Below are 17,953 nucleotides of genomic sequence, written 5' to 3'. Positions count from 1 at the left end.
TGCAGGTCGCGATAGAAAGTTAAGGAAATGCACAGTAACAACTTCAATATCTGGAAATAAATCAAAGTCACAGAGAATAAAATAGCAAAGTCTTCCTCGAATGCCCAGTTTGTTATTTTCAAATGCATTACTGGGAAATAATGTTGCTTTGGAGAAAATACTTACTGACCAAGCCGCATGTATACGGGTGTAAAGAGAAAGGCGATGCATGTAAACGCATACGCTGATTTCAAGTCTTAAGCAGCTTTCTTGCAATAAACTACTTTCTGGTGTCTATGTAAACAAGGTCCCTTTCTCTCACTCACTAACTCACAGGGGAATGAGGACAATGAAGGTTCAGTCACCACAATGAGATTTAATTATGGGCTCTGGTGTACAATAACATCTCCCCCCACCCCTCCTCTTACCATCTGCACCAGGCCATAGAGGAGCACGGGAAAATGGGCAACATTGATAACAGTGTCACAGATGCTGGTCTTGATTAATAGTATCTGTTATGAATTCTTGCCTTCCAGTTAATGAAATCAGATTTTGTAAACCAGAGGTTTCCAAACTTGCACAAATGTGCTGCCAACCTTTTTTATATGGTAAGGCATGCAGAAAATGTAGACTGCAAATGTAAAGCGTAAACAAACAAACATATGACCTCACCCCGTAGTCAGATTAATTTACTTTTAGGTGCTCTCTGCCTGTTAGACATGCAGATTCGCAGGCTGCCCATATATGGATGGCAGGAAGCTGAGAGCATAGTAGTTGCGGATAATTCAGGTTAAGGTCATATTCAAATGTTTTTAATTATGCGAGAAGGCTATTTGGCTCTCAAAGCTTTTGCAGACTTTGACAAATGATCCATATAAAACATTAAAAAACAAAAAGAATAGTTTTTAAAAGATTGTTTACGCATTCCAGTCGGTCCGCTTCACCCTCCGGTATTAACACTCACTCTACACTGGAAGACAAAACTAGATGATCGCTCTATTACAATCAGGCATTAAAATGAGAGAGATCTAATTTTTCCCCATTGAAACGAACCGCTTGCCTTAAGTGTGGTTTGGGTGAACATCTCTTTTTGCCCTAAATTACAAATGACATGAATGCTTGAAAGTAATCTAAAGTAAAATGGCATTAAAGTAATCCACATAGAACATCTAGTGTAATGCGATGGGTGATGTTGCTGCATTGCTGATGTCAAAGCATTTTTGTTTGTCTCAGTACTTGACAGTTTAACACAGGTTCGTCTCAACACACACCATGTACCCAATAGCCCACCGGTTGCCTTGGCAACCTGGTCCCTTGATTATTATTTTATAAAATGTAGTTCAAAAGTCCTCCCTGTTGATCATGAGTCAGAATGCTGTACATTCTTTAAGATGTTTGTGATGTGATATTTTTCTCCACATCTTACACACCCAACCTACCGGTTATAAGCTCTGTATGGTTTTTGTCATTTTATTTGCTTATCCCGTTTTCCCTGCCTGAATTATGGATGCTCTCTGCTGTTGTTCATTCAGCTCTCATAAATGGTTTTCTTTACATTGGTTTTCGACAACAACAGCACAATTTTATAATGCAGCAGCTGCAAGCTGTTGTATGTAGCTAACCTAAATTACATCATCACTCATTGACCAGTCCAGCTTTATTTCTCTTTGTTGTTAGCATTTTTAAGTAATTTAATTTGGTCAAAGTAAGAAATGGGAGGTAGAAGACTCTGAGGATCTTGGAGGTTTGCAATAATGCAGTTTTGTTTAGTTTGTAGTTTTGTGCATTCATTTTTAAATGCTTAAAAGTTTCATACTCCGTTTGCAGCCTTCCCATCCTATGCTAACATATTCTTAGTGATTTTAACCTAGAATTTTTACTTAGAATGTTGAATTTGTATCTTGTAATTTTAATGTAGTCTACGAAAGTACGCATGGCATGCGTTTCTACAGTGAGTTTTTTCTTTCAAGTTATCCACTGTAAAAAAAATCTGTAAACTTAAAGGCAACCAGCTGCAAATTATTTTTGAGTTTACTCAACTTCAGGCAAATTAGTTGTACCAACTTAACATTTCAAGTAGGTTTATATGTTCCATGAACTCAATAAAATAAGTTCAGGAAACTCAAAAATATCAATGATTAATAAGTTCATTATACTTGAATTTTTAAGTACAGATGTCTACAATTTTCAATGTTCTTGAAAATAATATAAAGAAGACTTTATTGAGTAGATCTACATATCTACATAAGATGCAAGGACACGAACTTCCAACAGATTTGACCCATGAATTATCAAGACCTTTCCGCGATTTTAACAAATGTTTATGACTACTGGATAACATCCTTAAAGACATCAGTTAAAATCCCTGATATTATTTTGCCACAAATGGCATCCTTTGGACTGAGTGTCAGTGATCAAACTGAGCATGCTCCAAAGCCTATCTTTACTACCAAACTTAACACTGCCAATACAGAATTGAAGTTAGATTTTTTACAGTGTTACTGTCATGGTGGAGCAACAGTTTAAAGGTTTAAAGAAAATAAGGTAAAGTCAGTATATTTATAACAATGTATGTGGATACTTTATCGCCCCCTTGAGTACTGAGGGATGTTCCGACCACAGTAACTCCAGAATGCACGTTCAACCAGACTGCATGTTGACAATGAGTTAGCGAAGCGCTCGCATCTGTGAACGTTTACTTGCATAATATATATTTCTGGCTTTCGAGTCGACTTTATTTCGGTGTATTAAGTCGAATTTGTGACGCATAATCATAATACCAACAATAACAATCAAATAAGCTTGAATTGAGTCTGTCTTGAATGCTTAAAACTTCACAGTGCTCTGTGTCTGCTTGCAGTCTTCCCATCTTGTGATAACTTCTGTCAGTGTTCAGATTTAGCAATGCCTTTCAGAGTTCCAGTTGAGCAAAACTGCATCTTTCCAAAAGATGATTACATTCAAATTCACACATTGCTTTCAATGTCTGCATTTCAGACCGCCTGTACTTTTGTAGAATGAAAGGGTGAATTGGACAGTACACTTGATTAAATATTGCCATGGCCTGTTTTGGTGGAATAGAGTCAGTATTTTTGAAACCGTGTCAGATGTTGAGTTTGACCTACTTGCTAAAATCAATCTCAGCTTGGTGTGCTCATTTTTCTGTCTTGTCGGTCTTTAGGTGGATCAGTAAAGGCTAAACTTCTGCTCAGCTCATGTCTTTATTAACAATTAAATATTTAGCTTGCATGTCTGCAAATAAGCTATGTTTTTGTGGTAAAGGCATATACATATAAAATAAATCATGTTTTTGATGGTAAATTCAAAGCTTGAGTATTTGCCATCTTGCTTTTATTGTGTTTTGTTTTAATAGGATGGAAGCATTGATGTTCGTGGTGGAGAAAATTGTTGCTTATTGTTTTGATTTCGTTATTTTGTCTTCTCGACTTTCGATCGTTTACTTAGTAAGTTGTTATTATTAAAATAATCATCATTATAAGAAGGAAAATTATATAATAATTTTAATCAATTGAATTATCTGGTTTTCTCATCTTCATTAAAGTTACAAATAGAGACAAAGCACAATGTGCTTAAGCTAACAACACACAAACAATTATAATCTTTCATGTCTTTATTGAACACATCCTGTTAAACATTAACAGTGCTGTGGAAAATGTAAGTGAACCTTTAGGCTAAAAATGACAAAATAAGCTAATAACAGCCAGGAGTTGGCAAACCTGGCATCCAATTAATGAAACTAGATTGGAGGTGTGGGTTAGAGCTACTTTGACTTATAAAAAGCACTCAAACATTTTGAGTTTGCTATAAACAAGAAGCATCTTCTGACATGGAACATGCCTTGCAAAAGAGATCTCAGAAAACCTACGATCAATAATCGTTGCCAATAAAAGTTATAAAGAAGAGCTTTGATATTCATCTGTCCACAGTTAAATTTGCCTGGTTGTTTTAGAAGCAAGCTTTCCAGTAGCTGGTCAACTAAGTAAAGTGAAGCTTTCAAGCAGAATATAGATTTAACGTAACAAAAAATACCATCCTCCATCGTGGACTCCAACAACGCAGTGGCCGAGTTCAGGGCACTCTCCCTCCCATTGTTTGCCTGTCTATTGCCATAGATAGCGTCCAATTGGTCGAACCACTTTCTTCTGTTTGAACCACTCTGTCTGTTGTGGTCCTTGATGGTTCTATAATCACTTTTCCCTACACTATTGGTATGTCCGGTGGTAGCCATGTGCGGCCAACAGCAACATCAGGGGGGCTTGGGTAGCTCAGCAAGTAAAGACAACGGCTACCACACCTGGAGTTGTAAGTTCGAATCCAGGGCATGCTAAGTGACTCCAGTCCGGCTTCCTAAGCAACCAAATTGGTTGCTAGGGAGGGTAGAGTCACATGGGGTAACCTCCTCGTGGCCTCTAAAATGTGGTTATCGCTCTCGGTGGGGCATGTGGTGAGTTGTGCGTGAATGCTGCGGAAAATAGCGTGAAGCCTCCACACGTGCTAGGTCTCCGCGGTAATGCGCTCAACAAGCCACATGATAAGATGCACGGATTGACTGTCTTAGATGCGGAGGCAACTGAGATTTGTCCTCCAATACCCGGATTGAGGCGAGCCACTATACCAACACGAGGACTTTGAGCGCATTGGGATTTGGGCATAAATTGGGGAGAAAAGGGGAGAAAAAATTTAGGGAGATAACTCGTTTCCCATGTCCTCCTTTCCAATGAACAAGAGGCTTGTCTGTGTGTTGTTAGCTTAAGCACATTATGTTTGTCTATACATGTGACTTTAAAGAAATCACATTTAATGAGCAATTAATGCTGAAAACCATCTAATTCCAAAGGATTCACGTGTGTGTGTGTGTGTGTGTGTGTGTGTGTGTGTGTGTGTGTGTGTGTGTGTGTGTGTGTGTGTGTGTGTGTGTGTGTGTGTGTGTGTGGTTAGTTATCTTGACTTTATTAAATCAACTTAAAAAGAATCCAGTTTTTTTTATATATATATTGATAATATATAGAGCCGCTCTGAAAGAAAATGTATATTGTTATGAAGTCGTCATGATGTTATCTCAAGTTTCTATATCAATCCTAGTAAAATAATTAAGTTTTGTTATAAAGTAAATAATAATAATTAGGTACACAAGGTACAAGGTAATTTGGCTGTCCACAGATGCATCAAATGCTGCGAAATGACCATTGAGAGTTCCCTGTAGGCGGGGCTATCCAAAACAAGCTACCAATAAAATGTCCTCTTGCTTGTTGCGTGGCATCTGGTTTGGACAAAACCTCTGATTAACATGGATGAAATAGCTTTTAGCGCTTTTTGGTTTATTGCATCATGCCTGGTTAGGAAACGCTTTTAACTTGAAACAATTTTGCCACTATATTTTAAGCAAGCAATTTGTGGCTTTTTCATCTCATTGTCTCACTGATACCAGTAATGAGCTGCCAAATTAAAAAGTGTGATTTCAAAGGTGAACATTGTGACATGTTGCCCATATTCCCCAGTGTTTCCCACGGCCTGCTTTAGTCTCCCTGTCTCCCTGCTGCCTCCTGCCTGCTCCCTCTCTGCCTGCCTCTGACCTGCTTCCCACCTGCTGCTTCTGAATGGATGCATGATGGGTCAGCACCCTGATTCAACAAAGAGTTTCTACAATGCACTCTGCACTGCTCTGTGTGCAAACTGACATCTGAGCAAAGTGTCTGCTGTGTTTCTCATGTGCAAGGGAGGTGATTAAGTGTTTCAGACACATGTGTGATGTTTGAATGGCTTTTTTCTGCAAATTTTGGTGTGTGGATAAATTAAGGTTTCCAGCAAGTCAATGATCAAAACTCACTTGAGAGTTCAAGGAATGATGATTTCTCTCTCCTCCTATGATTTGATTTAATAGCCTCTAATTAGGGCTAGGCCATTTAATCTCAAATATATTTTTCTGCCTTTTGATGATATTCAATAAATATAACCTGATAGTTATGTAATTGTTCTCAAATGGATTGAGAGGGTTTTATTTTTCCAATTATAGGAACAATCATTTTTACCACACAGCCATTTGCTGCCTCGTAGATATGTTAAAGGAATGTTCACCCAAAATTGAAAATTCTCTCATAATTTTCTCACCCTCATGTTTTCCCAGATGTGTATGGCTTTCTTTCTTCTTCTGAACACAAAATAAGATTTTTAGAAGAATATCTCAGCTCTGTTAGTCCTTTCATTACAAGTAAATGGTGACTAGAACTTTGAAGGCATATAAAGGCAGTATAAAAGTAATCCATATGACTCCAGTGGTTAAATCCGTATCTTTAAAAGTTAAACGATAGGTGTGGGTGAGAAACAGATCAATATTAAAGTCCTTTTTTTTAACCAAAAAATTTATTCCCTGCCCAGTAGGTGGCGATAAGCATGAATAATGTGAATCGGCAAAAAAAAAAGAAAAGCTGAAGAATGCAGAAGTGAAAGTGGAAATTTACAGTTAAAAAGGACTTGGATATTGATCTGTTTCTCACCCACACCTGTCATATCGCTTCTGAAGACATGGATTAAACCACTGGACTTGTAAGGATTACTTTTATGCTGCCTTGATTTGCTTTTTGAAGCTTCAAAGTTCTGGCCAACATTCACTTGCATTATATGGACCTACAGAGCTGAAATATTCTTCTAAATATCTTCATTTGTGTTCTGCTGAATAAAGAAAGTTATACACATCTGGGATGGCATGAGGGTGAGTAAATGATGAGAGAATTTTCATTTTTGGGTGAACTATCCCTTTAAATGCAAGAGTTGCACAAACATATGTAGTACCAAACTGCAGTATTAAGTTACACATTTTTACTTAAAATTATTTAATAAACCAAGAATGGCAATATTTACAAAATATATATATATATATATATATATATATATATATATATATATATTATATATATATATAATTATTCCAAGAATGTCATGTGTGAGTATTTTTAGTGATAAGGCAAGCAAATCTTTGAAATTGAACTTATCATTTTTAAATGGACAGTTCAAAAGGACTGATTTAAGAAAGGTAATAATATTTCTGAGCTGTTTCACCATTTTTGCTTCTGAGGGTTCAATCAGAGATGCTATTAAAATAACATTTCTTATTTCAACATTTTGAACATTTCAAAACTATACCAATTAAATAAGTATGTATATCACAACAATATTCACATCCCACAAAATCATTGTGAATATACTATATTCTATGAATATTCAATATAGTGCCCAGCCTTACCTCTAACTTTACAAACCTGCCCATTTCTCATCACAACAGAAAATTACATCTGTATAGAACTGAATGAATTACAGATTTTGTAACTGAATGTTCTAAACTGAATTTTCTCTACAGCTAACTTCTCACATGACCATGACTACTGCGTGTGGCCAGGAAATATGTATGGTACAGATGTTCATCCTTACACAACCACCAGTACAAAACTGCTGGCTCACCTGTTATTCCTCAAATGCAGAGCTTACATTTTCTAACCAGTGAGCTACAGCTCTTCCTTCATTTAACAAACACCCTGCACTCTATAGAGCTCAAAAGTGGCTGTGTTTTTTATTGGCCTGGGTTCCAGAAGTATCAGGAATATTTTATGTTCTCCATAACAATTTGAAAAACATCTTCAATGAAGAGTTCTAAGCCATTAACCAAACCAACCAGCTTTGAAATGAACCTTTGATCTGAAGCAGAATAGTATTCTGAAAGACTGGTCCACTTGGCAACTTTTGGCCCTGGTATTAAGATGCTTTTTGGGAGAAACCTGGTCATAATATGTGTCTCTTTTGACCGCTTGTGTTCAGATTTCAAGGGGAGGGTCTCTGATTTTATGGTGACATACACTCACTTCATCAGAGTGTTACTGCATGATGATAAAGGGGGAAAGAACAAAAAGAAAGGGTAAAATTAGTAGAATTCTGTTATTTTAGTGTAGTACCTGTATTAACTTAGCTTCAAGTGTGCATGCTTCTCATCTGTGTCCTTGTATGTTGAAACAGGGAACACTGAAGCAGTTAAGTGAAGATTTTGTGCACATTTATGCGTTTTTTTAATATACATTTTCCGTCCAGACTGCTATTTCTCTTTAAAGCCGCACGTAACTGGCAAAGTTGAAACTCTTGTTTTTGTTTAGTTTTTTTGTCTGCGTTTCACTGCTATTAGAACACATAGCAGCTTTCCAGATCTAACGGACTGTGGGCAGTCCATCAGCACGCCCTCTGGGCTGAGGCAAGACTGTGCACTTATTTCACTAAGAATTCAGTATTTAAACACTTTTTAAAACATTTTTACAGATGGACTGGTGGGTCTGTATTGAAAGGCTTGTTATCTCTAAAAATGTATTACGCAATGGAGACTTTGAAAGCCTTTTTACTTCCGGAACCCTACTTTTGAGTGCTCTTGTCAGTCAATGTTTGCTTTGGTGTAGAAATCACTGTTTATATTCAGTTTGCTCAAATGAAAGCTTGGACTGCAGCATCTGCTTTTGAGGAAGGTGACAACCATCACTGGTAAAATCAGGGTTAATTTTCACTGTTGGTTATATCACAGTTTATCATGCAGGTACTTCAAACTGCAATCGGATTTCACCTTTTCAAAAGTCTTTATCTCTTGTGCGTTAAAAATCACTCTTCTCCAAACTCTCTCATTCTATTGGTGATTTCCAGATCAGATCAATCTTTTCTACACTGAAATTGCTGTTGTTTTCATTGTCTTTCACCTTCCCAGTACACCACCATGCCAAGCATCTCCCTTGTGGCATCTTTATAATGTTAGTTCATCCAAAAAGAATTTTTTTTAAATAATTTACTCACCCTCATGTCGTTCCAAACTGGTATGACTTTCTTTTTGATCTGATCTGTCTTTTCAATGCAATGGTAGATGATAGTGACTCACTTTAAAGATTAAATAAGGATGCAAAAAGGGGGGCCTGGGTAGCTCAGCCTGTATTGAGGCTGACTACCACACCTGGAGTTGCGAGATAGAATACAGAGCGTGCTGAGTGACTCCAACCAGGTCTCCTAAGCAACAAAATTGGCCCGGTTGTTAGGGAGGGTAGAGTCACATGGGGTAACCTCCTCGTGGTCGCTATAATGTGGTTCTCTCTCTCGATGGGGCGTGTGGCGAGTTGTGTGTGGGTGCCGCGGAGAATAGCGTGAAGCCTCCACGTGCACTAGGTCTCTGGGGTAACGCTCTCAACAAGCCACGGGATAAGATGCACGGATTGACTGTCTTAGACGCGGAGGCAACTGAGATTTGTCCTCCAATACCCGGATTGAGGCGAGCCACTATACCAACACGAGGACTTTGAGCGCATTGGGATTTGGGCATAAATTGGGGAGAAAAAATTTAGGGAGATAACTCGTTTCCCACGTCCTCCTTTCCAATGAACAAGAGGCTTGTCTGTGTGTTGTTAGCTTAAGCACATTATGTTTGTCTATACATGTGACTTTAAAGAAATCACATTTAATGAGCAATTAATGCATCCAAGATGCGTGGACTGATGGTTTCAGACGCTGAGGCAACAGAGATTCATCCTCTGCCACCCGGATTGAGGTGAGTCACTACTCCACCACGAGGACTTGAGCGCATTGGGAATTGGGGAGGAAAAAAAAAGGATTCAAAAGTATAAAAAAAGTAGTCGATGCGATTCTTGCATCATATTCCAAGTCTTCTCAAGGCATACAACAGGCTTTGAGTCACTTCATTGAAAATCGTTTCGTCCATTGCTTGTTCATGAGTGCATGAAAGAAGCTTGTTTACTGACTAAGATTTTCAACAAAACGTATCGTATGTCTTCAGAAGACTTGGAATATGATGCACAAGTCACATAGACTATTTTTGTGACACTTTTGGTTCCTTTTCAAAGCTATAAAGTGAGTCACATTCCACTGCCTTTTCATTAACAAGACAGGATATTGATCAACTTTTGTATTCTGCAATAAAAACGTGTTTGGAACAACATCAGGTTGGAGAAATTACAACTGTGAACTTTTCCTTTAACAAACCCTTGAGCTCCTGTTGAAAACTCTTGCAGACCAACAAATTGGCGGTTTGGCTGTGTTGGTCTGTAACTGTAAATGTGCTCTACACAGGGCTGCAGTTTTGTGCTGACAGTCATTTTTCCCCTTCATGCTAAGTGTGTGGGTGCGTTGGTGTTCAGGAGGGGGGGGATGGGGTGTTGCCACTGCATTCTATGGTGCTGTGGAGGTGATGGTGTGCGCTAATGAATTTCTGCCCTCTGTGCCAACTGCTGACACTCCCAGTATGCTAGGGGCCCTTTTCTGCTTGTTTGTGGGCAGCACAAGAGGTATTGCATAATTGTTTTTTTCCAGGCTTGCTGAGAATCACAATAGTTTGAAGTGCTTTGCTTTACCTCCAGAGCAGGCTGGCTATTTCACCCCAAATCTATTAGTAATCTCTGTTCCTTAAAGCCTGGCCCTGAGCTTTGCCCTATAACCTGTGCCCTCATACCTAGTATAAAGCCACTGTCCCCTGTTAGTTCATCCGAAGAACGGTTAGTTCACCAAGAAATAAACATTCTGTCATCATATTTTCACACTCATGTCGTTCTCACCCTCTTATGTCATTTGTTTGACTTAAAAAATTACAAAAAAAACAACCTTAAAACATTTTGTGCTATATTCCAAGTCTTCTAAGGCCATATGATAGCGGTGTTTGGGAATAGATGGAAATGTAAGCAATTGTGTGGCTTCAGAAAAAGAACTTTGATATCATACGGGTTTAGAACAACATGAAGGTGATTAAATGATGATAGAAATTTCATTTTTGGGTGTCCTGTTCCTTGAATTAATTTGTAGAATTATTTTGCACATTCTCAGAACACAATTTTCCTTTCTCTGTTGAAATTCAAAACCTTCTAACTCAAAGGCATTTCAGTTAGCCTATTTGCTCTTTAGGTAAAGATCCCATCCCTGAATTTGTCAGTCCTGCAAATGTGTCCAGCACTGTGTCCATTGGAGGAGGATATTACTCAATTCTTCTTGGGATTTCTGTGTTGATTCATTGAACATTGTTGACATTGGGTCACTCTGATTTGAATGAAGGGTGTCTGTAATTTTATGTGTGTGCCAAAGGAAGGATGAGGTAAGTTTTGATGAAAGTTTGTAATTGTGTGGTATGTTTTTTTCCTAATTAGAGCAAAGTCAGGATAGCGTTGCTATCATGTCGGACTCCAGCTCCTTACAGGATGTCTTCATGGACCCCACCAGCTCACAGGACAGCAGCCACAAGGTGGATTCTGGAAAGTGTAGTATTTTTCCAGAAGAATCAAATGCCATTGGAAAAGAGAAACAGGCGAGAGCAGAGGACACAGGTTATATTCTCAATTCTTTTTGACTGCATAGATGCACTGCAAGTGAAAAGTTTGTGAGCGAAATTTGTTTGAGTTAAGTAAGGAGTAAATCCTTGTTCTGATATTTTTGAGAGACCATTAGGTTTTTTTTTTTTTTTGCCATATGACATTATTTTCATGGCATGCAAACCCCCCCACTCCCCACACACATAAAAAATAAAATAAATACAAATATATATTCTTGCAGTTCTTCCTGAGTCTTCTCTTTACTGTTGTACATGAAACTGGTGTTGAGCGGGTAGAATTCAATGAAGCTGCCAGCTGAGGACATGTGAGGCGTCTATTTCTTAAACTAGAGACTCTGATGGATTTATCCTCCAAATTCTAGAGACTGTTGTGTGTGAAAATCACACTGGCTTGCTGATTTTAATAATTGCTTTGCAATATTTTTGTACTAAAATACAGTAAAAACTTTAAATAAAACTACAGTCACCATTGACAATAATAGGAAAGTAGAAATTGCAACAAAAATAAAGGAAATCATCTGGTTATACAATCATTTGTACATAAAATATCCTTGATTGTCACAAAATAATGTCACAATGCAAAAAATCTTAATGGTCCTAAAAATAGGCATAATTTTCTATGTGCAAAATATTATTTAGCATTTCTTCCTTTTGCTTTTTTGGGGGGTAAAGTGACCAGGAAATGTTCTTCATATATTTTGTGAGATTCACCCAGTAAACTGAATGTTTATCCCAGTAGCACAAAAGACAGCAGATTATATTATTGTAGAATGTGCCTTTTTCCGAGCACCTAGTTGTGACCTCTATCCCCTTGACCTAAATCCCACAGGCACCTTAGAGGACAAGAATATGGATATCAGCTCTGCCACTCTGTCTCATGAGTCCTCTGTCACGCAAGAGTCTTCAGATACCACCTTATCCATCACCTCTCCTGAGGTCTCTGTCCCAAAAACTCCTACCACAGACACCCCCACCCAACCTCTAACTTTGCCCCTGCACAGTACCACACCACAGAAACCTCACCCACTGTCGGGTCCCTCCAGCGACAGTAAGCGCAAACCAGATCCCCCTCCCCCGCTGGAGGTGATTGAGATGCCCAAGTGTCTGCCGGCTGGTCGGAGAGAACAGAGGAAGACGCTGGTGGACGTGTGTGTGAGGTCTCTTTTCCTGTGTCTGAGTCGATACCCACAACACTACAAGAGCCTGTACCGGCTGGCCCACCTGTACACCTACAGCAAGACACGCAAGGTGCATACACACATTTCCTTACACTTTCACATCTTTTTTTTAAGGGATAGTTCACCCAAAAAAAAATTATTCTGTCATTTACTCACCCTCATGTTGCCCCAATCCTGTATGGCTTAACTCTCTTACTCAGAACACAAAGGAGATTTTGAGTGGAATGTACAGGCTGCTCTTTTCCAATTGAACCAATCAGTATGGATGCTGGTGAGCTCCAAAAATGAAAAGAAAGGCACACATACCATTAAAGTACCATAAAAGTAACACTGAACATTTGTGCGTTATATGTACGTTTTCTAAAGCCATATAATAGATTTATGCGAGGAACAAAAATAAAAGTAATTCATTGAAAATCTTTCCATCTGTTGTAGCTCTGAAATCTCATTTGCGTTTGCGTGTATTCAAATATGGTGCATAAAGATTTATCTCGCCAGGTTTGATGCACATGATGCTAAAAGCCAGTGGTTCCCTCTCGAGAGGTCTCTCCTATTGCGTAAGTAGCTTACGCTATGGGAAAACTCAGTTTCTCGAGAAATATTGAAGTCTTTATGTAAAACGCATTGCAGCTGCACAGACAGCAATGGCGAGCTTCGGTCATTGACTGTGCTCGACTGCTCGAACCAATGGCGGGCGACTCTGAACGCGCGACCAATGAGCGCTTCACGCCCGCGTGCTCAGAGCCCGCCAAGATTGCCGTGGCTAAGGCTATATATTAGGCGCCCCGTCATGAGAGTTCTTTAGATTTAATCTCCTTCAGCAAAGACCTTCTCTTCGCTGGATCCTCTGGATTATTGCAGTCTTTTCGCCCGCCGTCGACAAGCCTACAGCAGGACTGCGACGAGGACGCCGGCGCCTTCAGCCGCCTTCAAAGCCTTCTGCTACGCCTTCCGGCGCGCATCACCTTATATCCTTTACTAAGCAATAACTTTTCAAGTGTTCGCCTTTGCGACACTTTTTTGTCCTTAGTAAAGAGCAAATTCGAGGCGTTGTTTAAAATGCCTTCGACCTGCGCCTCGTGCAGAGGCCCTCTTCCTGACGGGGACCGTCACATTATCTGTGCTCGCTGCCTGGGACCTGACCACGCAGAAGCTGCTCTCACTCGAGGCGGATGCCCCGAATGTGACTCCCTGGGCCTCACCGAGCTGCTGCGCTCGCTTTGCCGCCTTCGCGCGAGCGAGCCTGCTACCACCGTGCTGCCATCCCCTCTGTTCGAGCAGCGCAAGAAAAGCGCCCGCTCACGGAGGCCGCCGGAGCACGCGGACTTCAGTGACGTCACGCCGGGCCAGTCTCCGCGTGCTTCACCACCACCCGAGGACTCCCTGCTGCCAGTTCTATTCACGCAGGCAGACCAGCACCCCTCCGGGCGCTGGGTCTCGTCTCGTTCGGCGCGTCAGGGGCGGCGGTGAAAAGGATGACAGCCTTTCCGTTGGCGCTGCATCCGGCGACTGGCGGGCTCGGCCTTCGACCCCACGCCGTCGACACTAGCGGACACGAGCAGGGGCACCAGCATGGACTCAGAAATCGTCCGCATACTGTACAAAGCCGTGGAAGACCTCGGGCTCGATTGGTCTTCTCGGAAGAACCCGCCCGCAGCCGGCTGGACGAGTGGTTCCTGCAAGAGCGCCGGCAGGCCCTCGACAGAGACCCTCCCTTTCTTCCCGAAGTTCACGGCGAACTCACAAAGTCGTGGAAAGCCCGCACTCTGCTCGCCTGAAGCCTTCTTTCTCTTCCTCGCTCTCCTCGGTGGACGGCGCGAAGCGGCTACTGAGGAACCCGCCCCTCGAGGAGGCTATGGCCAACCATCTGTGCCCACCCTCCACCGCTGGATGGAAAGTCAAAGCTTCTCATCCCTCAAAGCCCTGCAGATCTACCTCAGCTCTCGCCGGTCACGCATATGCCGCCGCCAGCCAAGCTGCGTCAGCGCTTCATTCCATGGCTGTTCTGCAGGTCTATCAGGCCAAACTTCTCCGCACCATGGGCCGAATCTGGACCTGAACCTGAGGCTTTCAAGGACCTGCGCAGCGCCACTGATGTAGCCCTCGCGAGCCACAAAGGCCACCGCCCAATCCATCGGCCGGGCCATGGCTAACCTGACTGTCCTTGAGCGCCATCTGTGGCTGACGCTAACAGAAATGAAGGACGCGGATAAGGCGCCATTCCTCGGCGCCCTATCGCCCCAAGCGGCCTGTTCGGACCGGCGGTAAAAGAGTTCGCTGAACGCTTCACTGAAGCCCAGAAGAATTCGCAGGCTATGCGTCACTTCCTGCCTAAGCACTCCAGCTCGTCACAGAGCCGCCAGAGACCGCCTCAGCTGCAGCAGCGAGCCAGGGCGGCGCCTCCCGTCTCCCAGCCCAGACCTGAAACGGACGCTCGATGCCGCTCGCGTTCCGCTAACCGAAAGCAGCCGCCTGAATGGCGGGAACCTCGGCCCAAGATCGTGCTGAACCCGGAGCCTCGTAAGTCTTCCTAGCCATAGGAAGAAAGAGAGAGAGTGTGTGTCTCACAAAAGCCGGACCACTCTCTCCAAAACGTGTAAAACATTACCCAGTCCCCTTACAAGCGGCTGGAAATGTCTGTACAGCAGTCAACTCGCTCACCTGCAATCAAACGCCGTTTTAACAGCAACACGCAGAAATCACAAAAAAGAGTCATTTTCTGCCTGTGTCACTAAGGGGTCACGTGTCCACACTAAAGTGGTCACATATCAATACTGTCCAAACAGTGCCGAATACTTCCCCAGCTCAAGCTGGACGCCCCATAAATGTAGATCGTGTGCCTGCTGTCATGCATGCACCCTTACACACAAACACTGTATGCATGCCCAAAAACCCCCCTCCGCGAGCGGGAGGCTTTATGAAAATGGCGCGCGTGCCTACTACGGTATATGCACCCCCACCCATAAGCGCTGCCCATACAGTTTCAAACAGTTCTCTGGCCCATGCCGCGAGCATCACAGATGCGGCCGTGAGCCAGAAACTCCCGCTAAGAACGGGAAGCTTTATGAAAGTGGCGGCGTGCCTATCACAATGTATGCACCCCACCCGTAAACACTGTCTATACAGTTTCAAACATTTCTCCAGCTCATGCTGCGAGCATTCACGGAGATATCGTGCGTGCCTGTAATCTCACACGCACCCCTGCACTCGGCACTCAACAAAGCTGCTCAGCGCGCTCACGCGCCTCTGAGAGCTGTAAGCTCAGTGTTAGCACAAGGCAATTCGCCGGCAGGGTCCATACATCACTGCAACACGCCCCCAGCCAGCATTCAGCCCATATCTGTGCGAGCAAAAGCCGGGGAAAAAAAATCCCCGACATGCCGAAATGGGTTTTGAACATAATAAGACACGGTTACTCGCTTCGATTCGCTCGCAGACCACCCCGCTTTTCAGTGGTGGTCGAGACGAAAGTGAGGAAAGATGTTTCACATGTTCTACGCACCGAGGTGCTCAAACTGATAGAGAAGAGCGCTATAGAAACTGTTCCTCCCTCTATGAGCGAGGCGGGTTTTTATAGCCGCTGCTTTCTCGTCCCGAAAAAGGACGGTGGCCTCCGCCCCATCCTAGATCTCAGACATCTGAATGAAGCTTTAATGATTCGCTCATTCAGAATGTTAACGACCAAACATATCCTCGCGCAAGTTCGCCCCGGGGATTAGTTTCTATCAGTGGATTTGAAAGACGCTTTCACATTCCGATAGCGCCTCATCACAGGCCATTTCTGAGATTCGCGAATACTGAATTACCTCGACGATTGGCTAATCCTAGCACAATCAGAGAGCCAGTTAACGACGCACAGATCTTGGATTATCAGTCATCTAGAATGTCTGGGTCTGAGAATCAATTTTGCAAAGAGCGTGCTATCCCCCAGCCAGTATATCTCTTTTCTGGGAATAGTGCTAGTCTCAGTGCAGATGACGGCGCGCCTCTCATCAGAGCACGTGCTCGCTATTCGGCGCCTTGCAACATCATTCAGAGCGGGCGCGCACGCCCCCGTCTAACGATTTCAAAGGATGCTCGGTCTCATGGCCTCGGCATCAGCTGTACTCCAGCTAGGATTGTTGCACATGCGTCCTCTCCAACGCTGGCTCAAGAGCCGTGTCCCCACTCACGCGTGGCGCTCGGGCCACTTTTTAATCAGAGTGAATCACGGCTGTATAAAAGCCCTGATGCCCTGGAAGGCCGTCGACTGGTATCAAACTGGCGTGAGTCTGGGCGTGAACACGCGGAGAAAAATGATCACGGTAGATGCCTCCAAAATAGGATGGGGGGCCCTTTACGAGGGCAGGCCTGTCTCCGGTTTTTGGTCAAACCTGGAAAAGTGCCTACATATAAACTGTCTGGAAATGAAAGCGGTCGCCTTGGCTCTCAGAGCCCTGCTTCCGTACCTGAAAAACGAACACGTCCTGGTCCGAACGGACAACATGATGGTAGTGTTGTATATAAATCGCCAGGGTGGACTCAGGTCGAGCTCCCTGCACTCTGTGGCCAGGGAGCTCATCTTATGGTCACAGCACAACCTGCGCTCGCTGAGAGCAGCGCATGTGCCAGGCATCCTGAACCAGGGAGCGGACATGCTGTCCAGAGACAAGGTTCTCCCAGGAGAATGGTCTCTCCACCCCTGGCGGTCCAGTGGTTATGGCAAACCTTGGGCGAAGCAGAGGTCGACCTCTTAGCCTCCAGGGAAAATGCGCACTGCCCTCTTTTCTTCTCAAAGAGCACGGACGCTTCGCCCAAGTCTGGCCGAGCTGCCCCTTGTATGCTTTTCCCCGATCGCGATGCTACCTCAGGTCATCAGTCGGATCAGGGAGGTGAAATGTGCAGTGCTCCTGGTAGCCCCACTCTGGAAGAACCAGGCGTGTTTTCCAGAACTGATGCAGATGATGCAATCTGCCCCATGGCCGATTCCGTTGAGGCCTGACCTCCTCAGGCAGGCCAGCGGGATGATTCTTCATCCCCGCCCGATCTGTGGGCCCTTCATGCATGGCCCCTCAACGGGTTCCAGAGAACCTCCCCAGCGGAGAGTTGAGAACCATCACTGAGGCGCTGAGCGCCCTCTAGGCGCTTATATGCCCAAAAGTGGAAAGTGTTCAGTGACTGGTGTGATACCAAGAGCTTGAACCCCAAATCGTCGCGAGATACCAAGTGTACTCGCCTTTTTGCAAGAGCTGCTGGAGGCGGGCCGCACACCCTCCACGCTCAAAGTCTATGTGGCTGCCATAGCGGCGTCACACAATCCTGATAAAGGACGCTCATTAGGGAAAAGCGACCTAATCATTACGTTTCCTAAGAGCTAGGAGGATGAACCCTACTCGCCCGCCCTCGGTACCGATCTGGGACCTGGCCACGGTCCTGGACGCACTCAAGAGTG

The 17,953-nt window shown here is 43.2% G+C and overlaps 1 protein-coding gene across 1 annotated transcript in view; it reads left to right on the top strand.

The window, feature by feature from the left end:
• The window catches only part of cabin1 (calcineurin binding protein 1), a 116,009-nt gene that overhangs the window by 40,287 nt on the left and 57,769 nt on the right, over nucleotides 1–17,953 (top strand). Inside the window, exons 28-30 of the mRNA XM_052094312.1 lie at nucleotides 7,355–7,405; nucleotides 11,163–11,339; nucleotides 12,174–12,592. Of these exons, the coding sequence (XP_051950272.1) occupies nucleotides 7,355–7,405; nucleotides 11,163–11,339; nucleotides 12,174–12,592 (647 nt within the window). The remainder of the gene's footprint in view (nucleotides 1–7,354; nucleotides 7,406–11,162; nucleotides 11,340–12,173; nucleotides 12,593–17,953) is intronic.

Source organism: Xyrauchen texanus, chromosome 27, assembly GCF_025860055.1.
Source record: "Xyrauchen texanus isolate HMW12.3.18 chromosome 27, RBS_HiC_50CHRs, whole genome shotgun sequence".
NCBI lineage: Eukaryota > Metazoa > Chordata > Actinopteri > Cypriniformes > Catostomidae > Xyrauchen > Xyrauchen texanus.
Note: the sequence above shows the minus strand (reverse complement) of the source record. Positions and strands in the feature narration are given on the sequence as shown.